This window comes from Cebidichthys violaceus, unplaced genomic scaffold (genome assembly GCF_023349555.1).
Source record: "Cebidichthys violaceus isolate CVI_PGR_0920_01 unplaced genomic scaffold, fCebVio1.0.p SCAF_88, whole genome shotgun sequence".
NCBI classification, from domain to species: domain Eukaryota; kingdom Metazoa; phylum Chordata; class Actinopteri; order Perciformes; family Stichaeidae; genus Cebidichthys; species Cebidichthys violaceus.
In genome coordinates, this window is record NW_027176973.1 from 305,333 (window position 1) to 328,581 (window position 23,249).

Here is a 23,249-nt window from a genome sequence, read left to right on the forward strand (position 1 = left end):
AGACTTTATTCTCATTAAATTAAGATTTTATTCTCATTAAATTAAGACTTTATTCTCATTAAAACCAATACTTTCATCAGAGGACCAGAGATCCACATCGAGTGACCTTAAGAGATTTATTCATTTATTTCATTTCAAGCGTTCCAGAGTGACACTTTAACCTCCTTTCATGAGCACTAACTCGTTTCCTGTTTCCTGTTTCCATCAGATTAGAATAAAATTTAACGAGTTGATTCATTATTTATTTTACTTTTTATATCTGAACAAAAGATAAAACGTAACGTTGACTTTTAAACATGTTAATGTGGGTTTCCTGTTACACACACGTAATAATGTAATACTATATATATATTATATATCATAATATATGATATATAATATATTATATATCATATAATAATATATAATATATTATATATCATATAATAATATATGATATATATCATATAATAATATATGATATATAATATATTATATATAATAATATATTAATATAATATTATATATTATATTACATATAATAATATAATACATCATATATTATATTATATATTATTTTATATAGAAGAATCAATCAGAAAACATTTATTATATTGTTTATTTTGTAGTTTATTTTGGTGAGCTCCATGACGTCACCTCTAAACTGCCTGTGACGTGACAACTCGAGGGTTTAATTTCTTTGTTCAATGTTTCTGCTGCCTTGCTCAAAGGGCAGGGGGCGGGGCGTCTGTGACTGACATGTATGGGGGGGGGGGGGGGGGGGGGGGGCTGTTATTCACCAGATCATCGATCAGGTGATCAGGTCTGTTTCTGTTCCTGTGACGTCACAGATGTGACGTTGACGAGCGCGTGGAGCCTGGAGGAGGATCTGAAGTTATTTTATTACATATTAATAACATCACCCGTGTTGTTATAAATATTATGCTCCAGTGTTTGTCGTCATCGCAGGGTTAGTCCTCCCCTTTCTCTCCTCCTCCCTCCTCTTCCTCTCTCCTCCTCCTCCCTCCTCCCTCCTCTCTCCTCCTCTCTGTCTCCCGGTGCCTCCGAGTCCTCCGTGCGGCGCATGCAGCGCGGCCATGGTGGACTCTCCCAGAGCGGTGATGATGAAGAAGACCTTCTCGGTGCCGGAGATCAAACCGCTGGACCGGTACGACTTCAACCGGGCCAAGATCCGCGCCAGCGTCCGGTGGCTGCTGTCGAAGTCGTTCGGCTCTGCAGGTAAAGACCCTCTGGTCTCCGGTCTCCTCTTGGGTGGGGCGCTCCATCATTCAGACCGCTGTAAGCTTCTACATGCATGAGTTAAGACCGCATGAGACCGCATCCAGCATCCTCATCCAGCATCCTCATCCAGCATTCTCATCCAGCATCCTCATCCTCCTCCTCCGCTCTCCGTTAACCCGCCCGTCTCCTCCCGGTGTACCGTTGCAGACACCGTGTCACCGAGCAGGAGGGCTGTGAGGCCGGTGATCGACGTGCATGTGAGGCTCGTGAGGGGGCTCGTGAGGCGCAGAGCGGTGCATGCCGGTATCGTGGAGGCTGAGGGTCGCTGCGGTGCAACAAAAGAAGCTGAAGGCAGCGCGCGGAGGGCCGGATGTAAACGGTCCAGGATCTGTGTCAGTGTTACGCGCGCACGCTGGTGCTGCAGCTCGTGCGTGTCATTAGAATGAAGGTGACGTGTAGGTTCAGACAATGGAGAGTTCAGAGTGACTCCTATGTGTTATGATGACGAGAGCAATACTGCAAATATATACTGCAAATACATACTGCAAATGCAACAAATATATATATATATATATATATATATATATATATATATACTGCAAATATATATATATATATATATACTGCAAATATATACTGCAAATAAATACAACAAATATATACAACAAATATATACTGCAAATATATACAACAAATATATACTGCAAATAAATACAACAAATATATACAACAAATATATACTGCAAATATATACAACAAATATATACTGCAAATATATACTGCAAATATATACAACAAATATATACTGCAAATATATACTGCAAATATATACTGCCAATATATATACAATAAATATATACTGTAAATATATACTGCAAATATATACAACAAATATATACTGCAAATATATATACAATAAATATATTGTAAATATATACTGCAAATATATACAACAAATATATACTGCAAATATATACTGCACATATATACAATCAATATATACTGCAAATATATACTGTAAATATATACTGTAAATATATACTGCAAATATATACAGTAAATATATACTGTAAATATATACTGCAAATATATACTGTAAATATATACTGTAAATATATACTGCAAATATATACAGTAAATATATACTGTAAATATATACTGCAAATATATACTGTAAATATATACTGCAAATATATACAGTAAATATATACTGTAAATATATACTGCAAATATATACTGTAAATATATACTGCAAATATATACAGTAAATATATACTGTAAATATATACTGCAAATATATACTGTAAATATATACTGCACATATATACAGTAAATATATACTGTAAATATATACTGCAAATATATACTGTAAATATATACTGCACATATATACAATCAATATATACTGCAAACAAATAAATACAATAAATCAAGACAGCAGGTGATGAAACAGTCTAATTCAATAATGTAAAACTCTCACAACGCTTAAGCTAGACAGATATACTGGATATTCTCTGATCTATAACTATGTTTATTATTATTATTATTATTATTATTATTATGAAGGACTCGTCTCAGTGTGTGGAGCTTTATTTCCAGTATGTGTTGGTGGTGATGTCCCTGTAGACTAATGCTGTCTCATGTCCGGTGGCCTGGGGTCAGCAGAGAGGCCTCGTTGTGTTCTGGTCTCCTTGTGTTCTGGTCGCGTTGTGTTCTGGTCTCCTTGTGTTGTGGTCTTGTTGTGTTCTGGTCTTGTTGTGTTGTGGTCTCCTTGTGTTGTGGTCTTGTTGTGTTCTGGTCTCGTTGTGTTGTGGTCTCCTTGTGTTGTGGTCTTGTTGTGTTCTGGTCTCGTTGTGTTGTGGTCTCCTTGTGTTGTGGTCTCGTGTTGTGGTCTTGTTGTGTTCTGGTCTCCTTGTGTTCTGGTCTCCTTGTGTTGTGGTCTTGTTGTGTTCTGGTCTTGTTGTGGTCTGGTCTCCTTGTGTTCTGGTCTCATGTTGTGGTCTTGTTGTGGTCTGGTCTCCTTGTGTTGTGGTCTCGTGTTGTGGTCTTGTTGTGTTGTGGTCTCCTTGTGTTCTGGTCTCCTTGTGTTCTGGTCTCCTTGTGTTGTGGTCTTGTTGTGTTCTGGTCTCCTTGTGTTCTGGTCTTGTTGTGTTCTGGTCTCCTTGTGTTCTGGTCTTGTTGTGTTCTGGTCTCCTTGTGTTCTGGTCTCCTTGTGTTCTGGTCTTGTTGTGTTCTGGTCTCCTTGTGTTCTGGTCTCCTTGTGTTCTGGTCTTGTTGTGTTCTGGTCTCCTTGTGTTGTGGTCTTGTTGTGTTCTGGTCTCGTTGTGTTGTGGTCTCCTTGTGTTGTGGTCTCCTTGTGTTGTGGTCTTGTTGTGTTCTGGTCTCCTTGTGTTCTGGTCTTGTTGTGTTCTGGTCTCCTTGTGTTCTGGTCTCCTTGTGTTCTGGTCTTGTTGTGTTCTGGTCTCCTTGTGTTCTGGTCTCCTTGTGTTCTGGTCTTGTTGTGTTCTGGTCTCCTTGTGTTGTGGTCTTGTTGTGTTCTGGTCTCGTTGTGTTGTGGTCTCCTTGTGTTGTGGTCTCCTTGTGTTGTGGTCTTGTTGTGTTGTGGTCTCGTTGTGTTGTGGTCTCCTTGTGTTGTGGTCTCGTGTTGTGGTCTTGTTGTGTTCTGGTCTCCTTGTGTTCTGGTCTTGTTGTGTTCTGGTCTCCTTGTGTTCTGGTCTCCTTGTGTTCTGGTCTTGTTGTGTTCTGGTCTCCTTGTGTTCTGGTCTCCTTGTGTTCTGGTCTTGTTGTGTTCTGGTCTCCTTGTGTTGTGGTCTTGTTGTGTTCTGGTCTCGTTGTGTTGTGGTCTCCTTGTGTTGTGGTCTCCTTGTGTTGTGGTCTTGTTGTGTTGTGGTCTCGTTGTGTTGTGGTTTCCTTGTGTTGTGGTCTCCTTGTGTTGTGGTCTCGTGTTGTGGTCTTGTTGTGTTCTGGTCTCCTTGTGTTGTGGTCTTGTTGTGTTGTGGTCTTGTTGTGTTCTGGTCTTGTTGTGGTCTGGTCTCCTTGTGTTCTGGTCTCATGTTGTGGTCTTGTTGTGGTCTGGTCTCCTTGTGTTGTGGTCTCGTGTTGTGGTCTTGTTGTGTTCTGGTCTCCTTGTGTTGTGGTCTTGTGTTGTGGTCTTGTTGTGTTCTGGTCTCCTTGTGTTCTGGTCTCCTTGTGTTGTGGTCTTGTTGTGTTCTGGTCTCCTTGTGTTCTGGTCTTGTTGTGTTCTGGTCTCCTTGTGTTCTGGTCTCCTTGTGTTCTGGTCTTGTTGTGTTCTGGTCTCCTTGTGTTGTGGTCTCCTTGTGTTCTGGTCTTGTTGTGTTCTGGTCTCCTTGTGTTGTGGTCTCCTTGTGTTCTGGTCTTGTTGTGTTCTGGTCTCCTTGTGTTCTGGTCTCCTTGTGTTGTGGTCTTGTTGTGTTCTGGTCTCCTTGTGTTCTGGTCTTGTTGTGTTCTGGTCTCCTTGTGTTCTGGTCTCCTTGTGTTCTGGTCTTGTTGTGTTCTGGTCTCCTTGTGTTCTGGTCTCCTTGTGTTCTGGTCTTGTTGTGTTCTGGTCTCCTTGTGTTGTGGTCTCCTTGTGTTCTGGTCTTGTTGTGTTCTGGTCTCCTTGTGTTCTGGTCTCCTTGTGTTCTGGTCTCCTTGTGTTCTGGTCTCATTGTGTTTTGGTCTCTGGTCTCCTTGTGGTCTGGTCTCTGGTCGCGTTGTGTTCTGGCCTCATTGTGTTCTGGTCTCTGGGTTCTGGTATCTTGGTTCCGGTCTCCTCGTGGTCTTGTTGTGTTCTGGTCTCTGGTCTCCGGGTTTTGGTCGCTGGTCTCTGGGTTCTGGGTTCTGGTCTCTGGGTCCAGCCGACAGGAGGAAGACTCTTCTTCTTCCTGTATTAAACCCTCAGAACACAAACATGTCTGCTGCAATATAATGAATATTATAAATTAATACATAAATTCATTTTTGAGTCACATATTTATAATTTTTTTATTTTAACCCTTTAAATGTTTGTTTACTAAATGTTATTGTTGTTTTAATTGTTTCTCTTTTGGCTCATTTGTTATAAAACGTCCAAAAGAAACAAAACGCAATAAAGTGTTAAAATATAGATATAATAACAATAAACATAAACAACAAACTCAAACTGAATGTATTTGAGGACGCTGATTAGCTAAACTGTATGTCACTCATTCATATCTTTAATCAGACCCGCCTCCTGTGAGCTGCTGACACATGACGACACATGACGAGCAGGAAGAGCAGATATCATATTTACACATGTTACTGGGCACTGGTCCACTACTGGTGAACTCACAGGTTTAGTTGTGACCTGGCTCTGGTCAAAGAAGCACCTCCTGGTGTCATGCTGTGCAGGTTTCACTGCAGGCCTGTTTCTGCCCCCCCCCCCCCTCTGGTTGAATGAGCATCACTGGTTAAACCTGGTTAAACTGGTTAAACTGGTTAAACCGTCCACTCGGCTGGATCGAGGACACAATGGATGCTCTTCATTTCCATCATCCCCATTGCGACGGAGGTCCCGTTTCCTCCTGCTGCAGAGTTTAACTCTTAAAGTTTGTGTGTGTGTGTGTGTGTGTGTGTGTGTGTGTGTGTGTGAGTGTGTGTGTGTGTGTGTGTGTGTGTGTGTGTGTGTGTGTGTGTGTGTGTGTGTGTGTGTGTCACGCTGCAGTGGAGTGATCCTCTGGATGGGGAGAAGGAGTTCCAGTTACATAAAGTAGAGCCGTTCTCATTACGAGTCACAGCTCGAGATGAAGACTCCTCTCCTCTTCAGGATCATTCTTTCCCCCCCGAGACAGAATGTGGGTCAGCCAGGGGAGTGTGTGTGTTTCTGTGTCCACACACACACACACACACACACACACACACACACAGTGTGTGTTCATGCAGACGATGACATTATCTTCTCAGACGCTGTCACTTCCTGTCACAGTGAGAGAAGAGAACTTCTCTCCTCTTTGGTCCAGTGTAGTCAACTTCTCTCCTCCAACGTGTAAACGTTAGCGTGCTAACACGTTAGCGCGCTAATTAGCTCTAAAGTCAGAACAGCAGTTGTCTTCAGCTCTGCAGGTGTCACCTGTGTTTTTACCTGCAGATGGAGCCTGATGAACAGACATTAGGATCTATCCTCTGGGCACCATGAACAGTCTTACATGTCAGAACAATCCCTCCAAAAGATGTGTTGGTTTCACGAAAATATAAAATATAAAATGTCAACAAGCTGCTGGTGCCAGAGGAAACTCAGTAGGATTCATCCTTTAGGGAACACCTGAACCAGGAGACAACCTCTGCATTCTCTCTAGTGTCCACCAGGGGGCGACTCCTCTGGTTGTATAGAAGTCTAGTCTAAAATGACTCTACTTCTCTCTTGATTTATTCCCTCAGTAAACATTGTAAACATGAGTTTATGGTCTCAGTCTCTAGTTTACAGTCTTCTTCAATACAGCATGATGTTCATTTAGTACATTATGCTCCATTTAGAGTCAAACACACCATGAAGCAGGGGATGATTTAGGGGCGGGGCTACACGCTGATTGACAGGTCTCTACCAGAGACGTATACGACGTCTCTACGTCACTCCTCCTCAGTCCAGATGTGGTCACTTCCTGTTCACTGGTTGTAAAAATAACCAAGATGGCGAACAGCTCGAGTTTGGCCACAATGCCGAACTCGAGGCTTTGAATCGTCCACAAACCAACGAGAGACGTCACTACTCGTCTTCTCATCCTCTTCTTAAAAAGCTCTTCCCTCTTTTCCTCCAGAGAACATCCCGGTGGAGCTCCGGGAGCCGCTCTACAAGGACCAGTATGAACAGGAGCACCTGAAGCCGGCCGTCTCCACGCTGCTCCTCTCGCCGGAGATCTACTGCAGAGCCCAGGCACTGCTGGCACAGGCGCACGGGGTCTCTCCGCCGGCGGCGCAGGGGCCCCCGGCGGACAACTCGGCTCTGCTGCAGCTCCTCGTGAAGAAAGGTTTGACTCCGAAGGTCCAGGACGGAGACGTCACCGAGGACGACCTCGGCTTCATCCCCATCAAGACGGTGAGTCTGAGCTTAGTGGAGGCCCAGTCCCTTTAACAAGGTCCTGTTACTAGAGCCAGTACCACAGAGGATGTGATCAAAACAATTTGAAACGGAAAAACATAAAACTAAAATAAATATTTTATTCAAAACAATTCCAGAACTGAATCAAAATTATATTCAACCCCCCAAAATAATATTTTATTATTATTTATTATTAATATAATGTATTTATAATATAATATATTTTTTATTATATTATATATATATATTATTTTATCATATATAAATTATAATTTAAATTATAATAAATCTATATTATTTTTTAATTGTTATACAATTATAATATTACAATTATAATATTATAAATTATAATTATAATTATAATATATAAATTATATTGTATATATATATATATATCATATTTTTAATTATATTATAATATAAAATAATTTAATATAATATAAGTTATTTTTTAGTTTGAATACATTGTTGTATTTTTTTTCAGGTTCAATTGTTTTATTTCAAATTAAATTATAAACATTATGGATTTTAGCTCCATAATGTTTATAATGCTTTTCTGTCCGTACAAGTAAAGGAGGAGTCGTAGAGGGAAAGGAACAAGGAAAGTAGGAAGGGAACAAAGGAGGGAATGAGAGGAGGAAGAGAAGGAGGGAAGGTAGAAGTAGGAACGAGGAAGAAGGAAACAAAGTGATATTTAGCACTTTAACCTTGTAAAGTAGAAAATATGAGTGTAAAAGACATAAGACCAAAGACTTCAAAATATTTATTAAAATAAAATAAAATAAAATAAAATAAAATAGTAATTTTGTCGTAAAGTACGTCTTTTCTTCCCTTCTTTCCTTTCCTTGGTGAAATGTGTTGAGTTAAACCTCGTGTCCATTGCTTGCAGAAGGCCCACCTCGCCCTGATCGACGCCCTGATGACGCTGGCGGCCAGAGAGGCGGTGAGCGGCGTGACGATGGCAGCGGAGGCGGAGCAGATGGGCGTCGGGGCTCCGTGGGAGAACGCTCTGCTCTTCTGGGTCAACAGGGTGAGAACACCAAATCTACCCACAATGCTCTTCGTTTATGTAGTTTGATGAAAGAGGTTCACTGGTTTTATTCACTTATTCAAAGTCATCACTTATCTGCTGATGTTAGCGTGCTAACTAAACGTGCTAGCCAGCGTTAACGAACATTACTATTAGAATTATATAGAGTTATTAAATCACCACGTTAACGTTAGAAAACTATCCTTCTCACTTCCTGTAGCTGAACCAGAAGTTGAGAGAAACCACAGAAGAAGAAGAGCCCACCAAGTCTCAGACATGTACAGACCTGCAGACGGCTCAGGACACGGTAAACACACACGCTAACACACGCTAACACATACTAACACACGCTAACACACCCTAACACATGCTAACACACACACACACACACACACGCTAACACACGCACTCATGCTAACACGCACATGCTAACACAAACATGCTAACACATGCTAACACACACATGCTAACACACACATGCATGACGGTTTGTGTCTCTGAAGCTTCTAACATGGACTTCTCTGTTCTCTGTCATGCCTTGCTCACTGGCAGTGTCAATCCAACCGCTGGTACTGGAAGCTAGTCCCCGTAAGTGTCCATCTTCCTCTTCTTCCTCTTCTTCATCTTCTTCATCCCTCTTCTTCCTCTTCCTCTTCCTCTTCCTCGTCCCGTCTTCTTCCTCTCTGAGTTTGATACATTCAGTCATCAGTTTCATCTCAAACGGAGGAAGAGGAGGAGGAAGAGGAGGAGGAAGAGGAGGAGGAAGAGGAGGAGGAGGAAGAGGAGAAACAGGAAGAGGAGGAGGAGGAAAAGGGAGGTGACATTACTGAATAACTGATAATAACTTTATTTATATAGCACCTTTAAAACAGAGCTTTTGGTAAACAACAATCAGAATCAGCTTCATCGGCCATGTGTGTGAATATACAAATATACAAATAAACAAGAAATATAAAAACAAGGACATTAAAGACAAAGTAGAACTGAGAAACTGAGCTTAAACATTTAACATTTAACTACTATGTACAATATAAATATATATAGAAGAATATATAAAGAACATAAAGAACAACAACAGTGACAGTGGATTTGTGATATTAGTGCAGAATGGAGGTAGTAGTGCAAACAGAGGTAGTAGTGCAAACAGGTAATAGTGCAAACAGAGGTAGTAGTGCAAACAGAGGTAGTAGTGCAAACAGGTAGTAGTGCAAACAGAGGTAATAGTGTAAACAGAGGTAGTAGTGTAAACAGAGGTAGTAGTGTAAACAGAGGTAGTAGTGCAGTTTGTCTGATTAATTGTTCATCAGTGAAGGTCTGCAGTGATCTTTACTGCCCGTTTCCTGACTCTGGAGGTGTACAAGTCCAGGATGGGGGGCAGGCTGGAACCAATGATCCTCTCTGCAGACCTGACAGTCCGTTGTAGTCTGTTCCTGTCTGTTTGGTGGCCGATCCAAACCACACAGTGATGGAGGAGCAGAGAACAGACTGGATGATGGGGGAGTAGAACAGGACCAGCAGCTCCTGAGGCAGGTTGAACTTCCTGAGCTGGAGCAGGAAGTTCAACCTCTGCTGAGCCTTTTTCCTGATGGTGTTGATGTTTGGGTTCACTTCAGGTCCTGGGAGATTGTGGATCCCAGAAACCTGAAGGTCTCCACCACAGACACAGTGTTGTTGAGTATGGTGAGGGGGGGGCAGTGTTGGCGGGCTCCTCCTGAAGTCCATTGTCATCTCCACAGTTGTGAGCTTGTGTAGCTCCAGGTTGTTCTGACCACACCAGAGGACCAGCTGTTCAACCTCCGTCTGTACGCAGACTCAGACCGTCTCTGATGAGGCCGATGACCGTTGTGTCATCTGAGAACTTCAGGAGTTTGACAGACGGGTGCTCTGAGGTGCAGTCGTTGGTGTAGAGGGAGAAGAGCAGTGGCCCTGTGATGTTCTTCAGGTGGGTCAGCACCAGTCTCTCAAAGGACTTCATGACCACAGACTTCAGGGCGACAGACCTGTAGTCATTTAATTCTGTGATGGAGGATTTCTTGGGGACCGGGATGATCGTGGAGCGTTTGAAGCAGGAGGGGACTTCACACAGCTCCAGTGATCTGCTGAAGATCTGCGTGAAGATGAGGACCAGCTGGTCAGAACAGACTTTCAGGCAGGAGGGGGACACACCGTCTGGACCCAGAGCCTTCCTGATCTTCTGTCTGTGGAAGAGAAGACCCACAGACAATAATGATTCAAGATTAAAAATTTGAGTTGAAATGAAATGAAGTGAAAAATTAAAGTAAATAAAAATTAATAAAATAAAATAAAATAAGTCTGTAGAACAGACTGAAGGTCCAGACCAGAAGACCAGAAGATCTGAGGATCTGGATCCGAACAGGGTTAACATGTCAGACCCAGACCTTTGGATCCAGATCCAGACCTTCTTTAAAGTGATCAGTAAAATCAAACATGATGTGAACTTCCCACCTCTACGCCCCCTTTGTTCCTCCTCCTCCTCCTCCTCCTCCTCCTCCTCCTCCTCCTCCTCCTCCTCCTCTGAGAAGTGTCATGTGACTTTGTGGTGTGGCGGTTCCCATGGTGATCGGGTCCTTGTCATTGACTCCTGTCTCCTCTCTCTGCCGTCCTCCATCCAGCATGCTATCGCTTTTTGTTTGAAGGAGTCGGGGAATAAACCGCCAGTGGTAACGTATAACGCCTCCTCCTCCTCCTCCTCCTCCTCCTCACCCTCCTCCTCCTCCTCTTCCTCCTCACCCTCCTCCTCCTCCTCCTTCTCCTCCTCCTCCTCCTCCTCCTCACTCTCCTCCTCCTCCTCCTCCTCCTCACTCTCCTCCTCCTCCTCCTCCTCCTCCTCCTCCTCCTCACTCTCCTCCTCCTCCTCCTCCTCCTCCTCCTCACCCCCCTCGTCTCCCGTATATTGACCCGACTCGACCGACCAATCGTCACACCCGTCCCACTCTGTCGACCAATGACTTAGTTTCCACACTGATCACTATGGTAACCCCAAGGTTATTTATTCATGTTTATTCATGTTCCAGGGCAGCACATTAACAGAATGATTCACTTTATTTATTTTCTGTGTGTGTGTGTGTGTGTGTGTGTGTGTGTGTGTGTGTGTGTGTGTGTGTGTGTGTGTCATATTTATTGTCTGAATCACTGTTTCTACATTTCTTCTCGGATTGTTTTCAATATTAATGCACACAGAAGGAGTCACAGATATATGTTGTGTGAATCTTTCATCATCATCATCATCTGTGGATGTGGAGCTCACTGTTACGGAGGAGCGGTCGTGTGATTGGTTGAAAGTGGAGGAGGCGTCTGATTGGCTGCAGATAATTCACTGTTGAAAACATAAAACATTTGACACAAATCCAGTGAAGCTCTCACACAACTATGGATTCATCATTATTAAACATTCAAACATGTTTTTGAATTTATTTAAAACACCAAGTGTTCATCAGAGATACATGAATGAATCTCTACATCTTATATATTTATTATTCTCTATGTGTAACAATATGTTTGTGGAGAGAGTCACTCGTGTTCATCATTAACACCGAGAGTGATCTGATCTCTAACCCTCTGAAACATGATGTCGTCATCATGATGATGACGTCATGATGGTGACATGATGGTGACATGATGGTGACATGATGATGACATGATGGTGACATGATGGTGACATGATGGTGACATGATGATGACATGATGGTGACATCTCTCCACTCACTTTACTGATTCTGTTTACGTCTCGTCTTTGCCCAACTCTTCCTCTCTCCTCCTCTTCTTCCTCCTCTCTCCTCTCACTCTTCCTCTCCTCCTCCTCTTCCTCCTCCTCTCTCCTCCTTTCTCCTCCTCTCCTCCTCCCTCTCCTCCTCCCTAGATTCGCTATAGGAAGGACAAAGTTCAGTCTAAGCTGACTCCTACGTTCCCTCTGGTGTCTGCGGTCAAAGATCTGTCAAACGGCTGCGCTATAGCTGCAGCGCTGCACTTCTACTGCCCCAGTGTGCTGCCTCTAGAGGGTACACACACACACACACACACACACACACACACACACACACACACACACACACACACACACACTGGTGAGGTTGCAGATTGCATCAAACTAAACACCCTTCAGCTAACTCCTCCCCTTTCCAAATGTCTTCATGACTAAATCATTGCTTTGAAACAGAATTAGAATTTCTTTACATTTTAAATGTAACTAAATGAATATATATATATTATATATATATATATATATATATATATATATATATATATATGTGAATAAAATAAATATCATTTCTGAGTAAAGTTTATAAATGCAGATTTCGTTTGTTATTCCTCCTTTAATCAAGATATAAATGGATTGTTCTAAGCTAAGGGAAACATCAAGATTCTTACTTTTAGGTCATTATACACCATTAAAAACATCATTCTGCATATTTTATTCCATTTCTGCCAACTCTTCCCCTTAATGTTACACACTGTTCCTTTAGTAGAAGTGTACATCATGTTCTGTGATGTGTCTGCTGCTGCTGCGTTTCCCTGAGCTTGGTCCCGTTTAAACAGCGTCTGTTTGAAACGTGTCTCTCCAGATGTGTGTCTGAAGGACACCATGTCGGTGGCTGACAGCCTCTACAACCTGCAGCTGATCAGAGAGTTCTGTGAGAGCAGTCTGCAGAGCTGCTGCCCCCTGGCTGTGGAGGACCTGCTCTACGCTCCGCCGGTCCTGCATGTGAGAACGTCCACCTTTTCACAGTCACACCGTCGGTTCGGCGATAACGAGATAAAGAGAGGCCATTGAACGAGTCAGACATGTCGGGATACTTCTCCCCGATAGACCCGGCGTTTATTCTGGGAGGATTTGTGTAAATGTTTTGCATTATTACAATATGTTGTAAAGAGGAGCTTAACTTTACGGCTATGAACACGAGAGAAGAAGGACCGCGATACGCCAACAGAAAAGGAAGCTGAGCCAGTCTGAAGCGCCTTAAAGCTGCATTCTCTCTAGTGTCCACCAGGGGGCGACTCCTCTGGTTGTATAGAAGTCTAGTCTAAAATGACTCTACTTCTCTCTTGATTTATTCCCTCAGTAAACATTGTAAACATGAGTTTATGGTCTCAATCTCTAGTTTACAGTCTTCTTCAATACAGCATGATGTTCATTTAGTACATTATGCTCCATTTAGAGTCAAACAGACCATGAAGCAGGGGACGATTTAGGGGCGGGGCTACACGCTGATTGACAGGTCTCTACCAGAGACGTATACGGCGTCTCTACGTCACTCCTCCTCAGTCCAGATGTGGTCACTTCCTGTTCACTGGTTGCAAAAAAAAACCAAGATGGCGACGGCCAAATCGCCGAAATTTGAGGCTTCAAAACGTCAAAACTTCTTGCACAACCACAACCATGATTCCAGCCTGTTACCCTTTAAGGTGCTCACAGTCCACTTTAAAGCAGCATCCCTTTGCTCTTGTTTTTTAAATATTTACTGTGAAATAAAGTCACTGAGACTTCATAAACCCTCTACATATGAGTCTCCTCCATGGTGACCTAATATGCTCTTCTCCTCAGCTGAACATCATGAGCTTCGTAGCTGAGCTGCTGGAGTGGTTCGAGGTTAAGAAGCCGGATTTTGTTCGGCCCGTCCAACCCATCGACCTCACAGGTCTGTGACGAGCAGAACAATAAATGTCACACCGACGATCAGCCTCTGAAACTGCTTCTATGTCTTTCAGACGTCTCGGGGTTATTAGACTGTACAAGTCCTGTCAGCGGGAACAGCAACAGGTACAAACATCCCACCAATACCAGCCACACAAAGGGTTAGGGTTCAGTATCATGAAGGACCGTACAAACCCGATTAAGACCAAAATAAACCTGAGTAATGAGGAGAACCGGGACCAGGTTCAGGCTTAGAATCAAAGCCTTTTATTATTGTGAAATGCAACATTTTTCATTTGCTTCGATTAAAGTTGTCAACTAATACAGAATTGTACTGTATTTATCTGCTCCAGTGGTTCTCCTTCCTTCATCTTCAAACAACCCTTTGTGCCCATCTGCTCCCCGGTGTCACCAGGTTAGAAACACAATGTTTTTATTTAACCCCAAAACTTCTTTAATAGACTTTATTGACTTTTCTTTTTGTCTTTCCAGAAAACAAGAGTTGGACAAAGAAACAAATCAGGTAGTTATACTTCAAAGCATCACGCGATTACTATAGTAAATGTCGTGTTTGCATTCATATTTTATCTTAATTTATAAAAAATTCTTCTTTCTTTTGCTTCCGTGGTCTCTGCTTTACCATCCTTGTTGGCACAACCCATCCATGTGTCCGTCCTTCCATCGTCATCCACCTCCCTGCAGTCGTCCTCTGTCAGCAGTGACTTTCAGCATCCCATTTGGGCTGGACAGTGATGTTGACATTGTCATGGGAAACCCAATAGATTCTGTCTTTCGCTCTGTCAGCACTGACAGCCTCACCAACGGCATCCCCGCAATGACTTCCCCGGTGACATCGGCAGGGATGACTTGTGTCCCGTACAGCCCTCCAGAGGAGCTCAGCCACCTGGTCAGCGCTTCTGCTCCGTCGCAGCGCTCCTCCTGGGGTCCTTACGCTCACACCACGCCACTGGGAGAGCTGCCAACCATTGAGGAGGCGCTACAGGTGGTTCACACTCCGAGCAGCAAAGATCGGAGGAAGGGAAGGATAGCAGAGAAAGGTGGAAGAGGACTGTTGGGAGGAAGGCCAGAGCCCAGGTTGCGTCCGGAAGGAGCCCCGGCCGGTTTCTTCCTACACTCCCCCGAGGAGGATAAATCCCAGCTCAGTAGCTCTGCTCCCTGTCGCTCTGGAGTCCTCCACCGGCCTGTTGGTGGAGGAGGGGGTGACACTGAAAAGCAAGGAAGGGGAGAGAGGAGGGAGAGATCGGGACGCACCTCCGATATGTCACGTGACGACGACTCCGTCCTACGGGATGGCAGCGTCGACTCCTCCGAAACATCGGACGATACTTCTAGAAACGCGCCGGGTAATATCCGTCCCAGTAACGGTCGCCAGGGAAACAACAGCACCAGCAACAGTCCACGCATGACGAGCTTTGCTGAGCGACGAGACAGCAGAAGAAGACATCCCGCCGCCCCCGGGGAGGAGTCGGCCTCTGCTTCCACCCCAACAACCCCGGGAACTCCACAAACACCCTCCACCCCAGCAGGGGCACCCAGCCCTGGTCCCAGAGGCCCTGAACCGGGCTCCGAGGCCTGGGAGTTGGGGGCTCGTCTGGAGGAAAAACGCAAAAGCATTGAAGCCCAAAAAAGACGCATTGAAGCCATCTTTGCCAAGCACAGACAGAGGCTGGGAAAAACTGCTTTCCTTCAACTGAAAAGAGAGCAAGGAGAGGGAGGAGGGGAGGGAGCAGAGGGGGATAATCTCACCCTGGAGGAACACCTCACTTGCATGGAGGAGCAGCTGAAACAGGAGGAGGAGAGGGAAAAGAAGGAGAACGAAAAGGATGGAGAGAAGGAGAAAGAGAAGCCATCTGTTCCTAATCCTCCTCGGTTAGAGAAGCAGGTCACTTTCTCTATCGAAAGTAAGAAAGGGGCAGAGAAAGAGAAAGGAGGTGAAGCTGTCTTTGTGGAGTACAATGAAGTGGTTCAGAAACTGAGTGACGCTCTGCAGTCACTACAAAAGGACATGCAGAAACTTACAGAACAGCAACAGCAGCTCATGAGCAATCAAAGACCCATAAACACACCCAAAACCACTCCAAAATCAACACCTAGAAGTGCTGTCAAAACGCCTCCTCGCACCCCAACAAAGACACCACCAAGAACCCCGACAAAGACTTCTACGAGGAGTACCACTAAAGCCTGGATGATTCCTGGTCCCAGTGGCCCCGCTGCCTCCTCCCCGTCACGACGTTCGCACCTTCATTCTTCTTCAACCTCCCCAAAGACTATCATCTCCTCTTCCTGCCCGGCTCCTCGCACAAAGATCCACTCCTCCTCCTCCACACCCCGCAGCCCCAAGCACCACCCGCGTGCCCAACATCAGCCCCACCCACGGCCTTCCGAACTCAAGTTTCCCCCACTCAACCGCGCCTTGGTACCGACCCATAACGTGGACACCCTCCCCCACTTACGGCGTGTGTCCCCCAGCAAGTGTCAGGTTCAGACCTCCTCCTCGTTTCGTATCGGTGGGCCTCGGACTCCTCAAGAGCGTCCTCAGACTACCCAGCAGCCACAGCCTGAGGAGAACGCCTCGGACACAGCGTCGAGCGAGACACCGACTCAGTTCAGCTTGGAGCTGGAGGACATGGAGGCTGTAGGAGGTCTGCCGGTTTTCCCACAGCACGGACAAGATCGTCCGACGGCTGCTGGTGGAAGCAGCTCTGGCGCTCCTTCTGAGTGCTCATTTGGGAGCGAGACTTTGTCTCTTTCTGCTGCGTTCAGCGCAGGAGGTGAAGGGAAGCGCTGCAGCCTGATTGAGGCCTCGCTGTCTTCTCTTGGAGGGCCAGAGGGGGGCAGTGATGTACCAACTGATGAAGGGCAGGAGTTTTCCTCCGATTCCATGAGCGACCACACAGAATCTGCTGTGGAGCCTGCTAGAAGACTCGCTGCAGAACCTTTAGACCCCATAGAACAGCTGGATCTGCCAACGGGAGCCAGCAATTTGCCAGAACAACAAACCGAAAGAGATGAGACGAGACAGATCGAAACTCTGGAGCCGAGTGGAGAGCAGAATGAGCCCGCGGCAAGAGGAGGAATTGGATTCTTCTTTCAGGTGAGTGCTGCTTGGGTAAAACAAAATGGAAGGGAAAGTTTGCATCTGTGCACTTTAATTCTGTTATGACAGTTGGGTGTGTGATCTTGTGTTTGTGTGGCTGTAGGAGGAGGTACATAGTGAAGGGGAGATGGCCCAGCGTAGAGCTATGCTGTTGGAAAAACAGCAGAAGAGAACTGAGGAGTTGAAGAAGAGGAGACAGTGGAATGAGCAAGAAAGGGAAAACAGGTAGAAAACACATTCATGAACGCTTACAAAGTTCTTTGCATTGCTTGAATTCTTACATTTTTCTAACAAGTCCAAAGCTGAGATGCACCCATGTGAATGTGACCTGTTCCTCTTGGTTTCAGACCAGCATCCTCGGACCGAATGGTGGCATCTCCCTCCAATACACCTCCCGCAGGCATGACCTCACCTTCCCCCACACCTCCTGCTACACCAGTCCGGAGGGGAACTTTCACGCGAGTGGAGTATGCATGGCGGCATCAACTCAGGATCATGCAGGACTTGGACAAAGTGCTTCAGCAGAAATCAACTAATCAAGGACGATCTTCCGTCAAGAAAACCCGGCCCCGTCCTCGCAGCATGACGAGGGAGGAAACGCCGCTGTCTCTGAGTCCAGCCAAGGGAACAGCTGGTAAAGTCTTTAGTGAGAAGTTATCAAAGAGTTTTCAGATGATTTCAGAACTGTTTTAATGTTCTAATATTTATGTTTCTCCAGGCTCTAAGTTGACCAAAGTCTACTCTAACTCCTCCCTCAACCTGGCAGTAACGGATGAGCCAGGAAACAGAAGTGGTAACCTCCTTAAGAAACCCCACAGGTGCACTCTTTACTCTCATTTATACAGGTTGTACCGTATTTTTCGGACTATAAGGCGCACCGGATTATAAGGCGCACTGTGAATTAACGTGTCTATGTTCACACATAAACCGCACCGGATTATAAGGCGCATTAAGCAAAACAACACAGTCCGGTAAATCAAACTTTATTCAACTCAGTTGTAACAACAAATACCGGTACAGAAAAATACACTCACTTATCGATTCATTCCTCTTCCACAAATCCATCGAATTCTTCATCTTCAGTGTCTGAGTGAAACAGCTGTGCGATTTCGGCATCAAGAATGCCCGAATCCCTCTCGTCATTTTCCGAGTCAGTCTCGTTGCCGTTATCGGTACTTGGCTGTTCAGTGATGATTCCAGCTTTCATGAAAGCTCGGACGACAGTTGCGACCGACACCTCAGCCCACGCATCAGCAATCCATTGGCAGATAGTGGCGTAACTAGCCCGGCGTTGCCTCCCTGTCTTAGTAAAGGTGTGTTCCCCTTCTGTCATCCAATACTAAATACTGTTCTCTGATTGGTTTATTGTAGCTAACGCATACTCCGGGCGCGGGCTGCCTTACATGAATGCACTTTTAGTTTAGACATTACATTCCTGTTACGGGGCCGATCAGGTAGTGACACAGCGTACCGTAATGCTCCGAATATCCATTGAGCGGAGCGGCTTCGTTGCTTACCAAAGTCGTACTTACACATTTCGACAGATTTTTGAGCGCATTGTACCACATAAAATCGATCAATAAGCACAACAAGTAACCATACATAAGGCGCGCTGGATTATAAGGCGCACTGTCAATTTTTGAGAAAATGTAAGGATTTTAAGTGCGCCTTATGGTCCGAAAAATACGGTAGTCACAATTGGTCGCACGGCTCGGTCGCACGGCTCGGCCGTCTTTTTAGCCCAATCGTTTCGTGCAGAGGGAAAGATCTCGCCAACTTTTGGACGAATTGGTACAAAATGTGGTACAGAAATGCATCATCTCCCAAGGATCCCCAGACTTTTTGTTATCATTACCAACATATCAATATTTCCACTTGAGCAGCACCGAAGATCAGGATAAATGAATGACCAAAGTACTAATGCTAACATAAACGTTATGATATTACAGTACCATTCTAATGGTTAGTATGGTGGGTTTTATAGATTGTATACAATGCTGCATGCTAAACGTAGACACGTTACCAGTCACTGTACACACGTTAACATAATGCTAATACAGTGATGGGCTAACATTAGCACAACAGCATGCTACATGTTACAGGTTAATTCTACTGCTATGATATGCTGTGATGGCCTATTGGTTCATTGATTGACATTTCTCCAACAGCCGTCCTGATTCGCCTTCAGGGTGTGTGACACCAAGTAAACTGGCCAATCAGAACGGAGATAAAGACTGGGAGACTGGTTCCAACGGAACCTCGCCCGCCCCAGAATACACAGGTACAACACTACATATGCATTTCCAAAAATGATTGCAACTGTACTCACGGGTTAGCGTAAACAAGTGTATCTGTGTTTGTGATTGCAGGTCCAAAACTCTTCAAAGAACCGAGCTTCAAGTCCAACAAATTCATCGTCCACAACGCTCTGTCTCGCTGCTGCCTCGCTGGAAAGGTCAACGAGACCCAAAAGAACAAGATAGTTGAGGTAGACTTTTCACGAGAGCATTCATGAGAGTAATGTTAGATCACACTTGGCGATCTATGCACATTATTAGACGATGTTATTGAAAACTATTGACGCTCTGATCTCTAGTTCTTTAATGCTGTTTGGTGTTATCTTGGATTTCATCAGTTCCTCCACAGCTGACCACGAGTGTAGGTAGTCCCGCCCTCTCCTCTGCTCTCATGAAATATTGAGCCGAATTTGGATTTGAGATTCAATTTATTTGCATAGCCCAACATGGCAAATCACAAATTTGCCTCAGAGGGCTTTTACAATGTGTACGACATACGGCGTCTTCTGTCCTCAGACCTTCACATCGGAAAAGAATAAAACTCCCCAAAAAGTGGATCTATAAGTAAGCAGACATACAAAGTTAAATTAAATATGTGAGAGGAATTACTGTACGAATAATGATGCCTCTCACATTTGATTTCTAACATCTGGCGTTAATTCACCACCTCACCATCGTCTCTATAATGTGTCGTATGCGTGGGTCACAGGTTGTGTTTTCGTTCCTTCAGAGTGAGCCGTTTGTATCTACGTACTGAGCGGGTCCTCTTCACGGAGGCCGCCGTGTTTCTACAGTAGCCCAGAACGGACAAACCAAAACACTCACTCTAGAGAGGAACATTCGCTTCCTCCTACACACTCGGCCCACAAGAGAAGTCTCAGTTGGTTGCAATCTGGAACGTCACCACTAGATGGTGCCAGATCCTACACACTGGCCCTTTAAATGGAAATACTCAAGTAAAGTACCTGCAAAATAGTACTTACGTAGAGCACTTGAATGAATGTAGTTACTTTCCACCACTGCATGCTTGTTTGACGATCATAGAAACAGAAGTGGAGAGAATAAACACACAGCCAATATGACTCTTTGCACTCTTCCTTCTCTTCCTCAGGAGATGGAGAAGAGTCCCGCCAACCACTTCCTCATCCTCTTCCGTGATTCCAGCTGCCAGTTCAGGGGCGTTTACACCATGAGCACCGACTCCCAGGAGCTCGTGCGATTGGCTGGCGTGGGGCCGCGGACGATTGGCTCCGCCCAGGTGGAGTCCATCTACAAATACAGTTCAGACAGGAAGCAGTTTAGCGCCATCCCCTCCAAAACCATGGGCATGAGTGTGGACGCCTTCACCATCCCCGGCCATCTTTGGCACGGAGGAGGCGCAGCGGGAGGAGGAGGAGGAAGCCGGAGGGCGAGCATCACTAAGAAGGCAGTCATCTCTAAGTGAGAGACGTCACATGACCGTTAAAGAAAACACTATAATCACACTGTAACTATGGTGAAAACTGTAGTCAAATATGAAAAACTGGTACACAGATTAGCCTTTAGCCATGTGTGTGCATACAAACACCTTACCTCTCTGGCCATTGGATTGACTAGAAATACAAAATGTAAAAAAACTAACATTTGTACTCCCCTTAAATGTGCATGAAAATGTCACGAGCACACCTTTTCCTTCCCTAAACAGAAAACAGAAACACACTAGAGAGTGTTCAGAGGAATGTTTTGTGTCACTTGCACAAGAAAGAGGTACTTTTAAAAAGTCTTATACTTTATGACTGTTGTGTATTGAAAAACACCGACTTTATAAGACAGACGACTGCTGTCTGCTCCCTCTGTGCTCCTCAAGTAGAACACCAGTTTTATACATGGAAGCCTCCTCGTGTCAGAGCGACCGGCAGCACTTTCATTTCATTCAGTTTAATTCCACCAACAGCTGTCAGTCGGTGGATCAAAGCACATGTAGACTGCAAAATGAAACCATAGCCATAACTGAAAGAGATGATCACCACAGAAGAAATGTTGATTTACTGTACGCGGTATAAGCTTTTCAAAATAGAATACCACAGTGAAAACTTGTGGTTTGATGAAACTATGTAGATAATGGGTAACGGTATGATCGTCAGATGCCAAATAGAAAGCACTGAGCTAATAGCGTATTGATGATGAGGAGGAGGATGATGATGATGATGATGATGTGTGAAGTACTTGGCCTCCATCTGTTAGTTAGTTTTGTTGAGTAACTTTGGGGGTTTTAAAGTGTTAGTTCAGATCAAGCAGCAACCTTCAGTGCTGAGAAATGAAGCCAAGCTGGAGAGACGAAAACCTGCAGTTCCTCAAATGGCCACTTGAGGCTGGCTCCCCATAGACCGCTATGTTAAAATGTCCAACTTCACAGCAGAAATAAACACGTTTGCTGCCGGGTACAAAACAGTTTGGTCTCTGTAGCTAATATCCTTGTTCATGACGACTGTATGGGGGTGAATGTCTATATGACTCAGCTGTTTAAATTATATTGAGGCTTGAAGTTAGGCATAGTTGAGGGCGTGTACCTCATACAAGCACACTTCTAAACATCTCAACCGTCCCTTTAAGCTCCGCGGCAAACGAATCCCTTATTGAATCTTCCTTTACATTTACAGTAACAAGACTCACCGAACACGGTGAACCGCCTTCACTAAGACCTTCCAAAGTCAACCAAACAACACAATATTTGCGTGAGGGTTCTTACGACACGACACTCGCTTAATTATTTATCTACCGTCCATCCAAAGTAGGCATTCTTGATAACTGATAACGGCTTTGTACTGTATTCTGTGACCAGTAGCAGAGCAACAACATCATGCATGTCGAGAAATTCTTGTTTCGGTCGATATTTGCTGAATGATAAAATGAAATTATTATTATTTCCACTGTGTTGTTTCTACTGTAACTCCCAGTGAGGAGCGAGCACTGCTGAGCCCCACAGCTGTAACATTAGAACTAAATGTCCAGTATTTCTATTTGTCTTTACTGTGGACTATTACTGTTGATTAATAGAAAATTGTCTGTTTTTTAAGTCCGGGTAATGAGCTGTGAGTACATTTTGCATTATTTTAGGAAGGTATTTCTAACAGCGGGGTCAGGACGGGGTTAACAAACGTCAAAGAGCAGGAACAAGATGTGTTCATGTGAGCAGTGGAACCCTCCGCACATCAACAGGCCGTCAACAGGCCATCTGCTTTAGCCGTGACATTTCCCACCAAACAAACCAAGGAACAAGATTCGATAAACGGATTCACATTCGATTAAAAAATGCTGTCCAACCCGAACATGGTGGAGTTCACACAATGAAGTTGTTGTATTTCAGACCAGCATTCACGTGTGGAATAACAAAGTGCATTAAAGTGCAGCGATCAAGCCGTGCCTCTGGTTCCTTCCTCTTCGTTTGTTGGTCACGTCTCCCTGTTTTTCCTCACACTGATGAATGAGATCTTGGTGAGAGAAGTCCATCCCTTCTGTTACTGACTGGTTCTAACGAGGACGTTTCAGCTCAGATGGGCCTGAACTCTCTTTTGGTCGCTCTGCTCAGTTTTTCATTTAAAAACCCGGCATCGCCTCCTCGACACGTTTGTCCATCACAGAGGGGGTTTCAAGGTAATATACTCACTTTTAATTAAATACTAGACTTTGATGAAAACATTCAACATTTTATTCAATTACATTTTTCAAGTCTTTTTAAAGTACAGTATTTTTTAAATACTGTACTTTAAAGTTTTCCCTGAACTTTTCCGCTATACTATTCTGACTTTTTTTTTTACATACTATACGATGAAACGACGAAAAAATATAATAGCTATCAATGACATACAATACTATGAGTTTTCATTATCACATTT

General features: G+C 44.4%; 1 protein-coding gene across 3 annotated transcripts; it reads left to right on the forward strand.

Annotated features, from left to right (window-relative positions):
• The first annotated feature begins 1,042 nt into the window (after positions 1 to 1,042).
• LOC137866646 (calmodulin-regulated spectrin-associated protein 3-like) lies at positions 1,043 to 23,179 on the forward strand. Of its 3 annotated transcripts, none has more exons than XM_068702683.1 (19): positions 1,043 to 1,218; positions 6,996 to 7,273; positions 8,166 to 8,306; positions 8,527 to 8,613; positions 8,859 to 8,894; positions 10,940 to 10,987; positions 12,187 to 12,325; positions 12,890 to 13,029; positions 13,870 to 13,963; positions 14,034 to 14,085; positions 14,313 to 14,374; positions 14,452 to 14,482; positions 14,662 to 17,074; positions 17,181 to 17,302; positions 17,425 to 17,711; positions 17,796 to 17,895; positions 19,246 to 19,358; positions 19,447 to 19,565; positions 20,486 to 23,179. In XM_068702683.1, exons 1-19 carry the CDS (start codon positions 1,077 to 1,079, stop codon positions 20,816 to 20,818), a joined length of 4,737 nt encoding a protein of 1,578 aa, XP_068558784.1. In that variant the 5' UTR covers positions 1,043 to 1,076; the 3' UTR covers positions 20,819 to 23,179. The 3 variants fall into 3 exon arrangements, with proteins under 3 accessions (XP_068558784.1, XP_068558786.1, XP_068558785.1); XM_068702685.1 differs by having other exon boundaries at positions 14,764 to 17,074; XM_068702684.1 differs by lacking the exon at positions 10,940 to 10,987.
• Positions 23,180 to 23,249: the final 70 nt, after the last annotated feature.

Excerpts from the sequence above, each read along its gene's own strand:
- LOC137866646 (XM_068702683.1), top strand. The coding sequence starts at position 1,077 with ATGGTGGACTCTCCCAGAGCGGTGATGATGAAGAAGACCTTCTCGGTG. Across the intron at positions 1,219-6,995 it reads GAAGTCGTTCGGCTCTGCAG|AGAACATCCCGGTGGAGCTC; the intron begins GTAAAGACCCTC and ends CTTTTCCTCCAG. Across the intron at positions 10,988-12,186 it reads CGGGGAATAAACCGCCAGTG|ATTCGCTATAGGAAGGACAA; the intron begins GTAACGTATAAC and ends CCTCCTCCCTAG.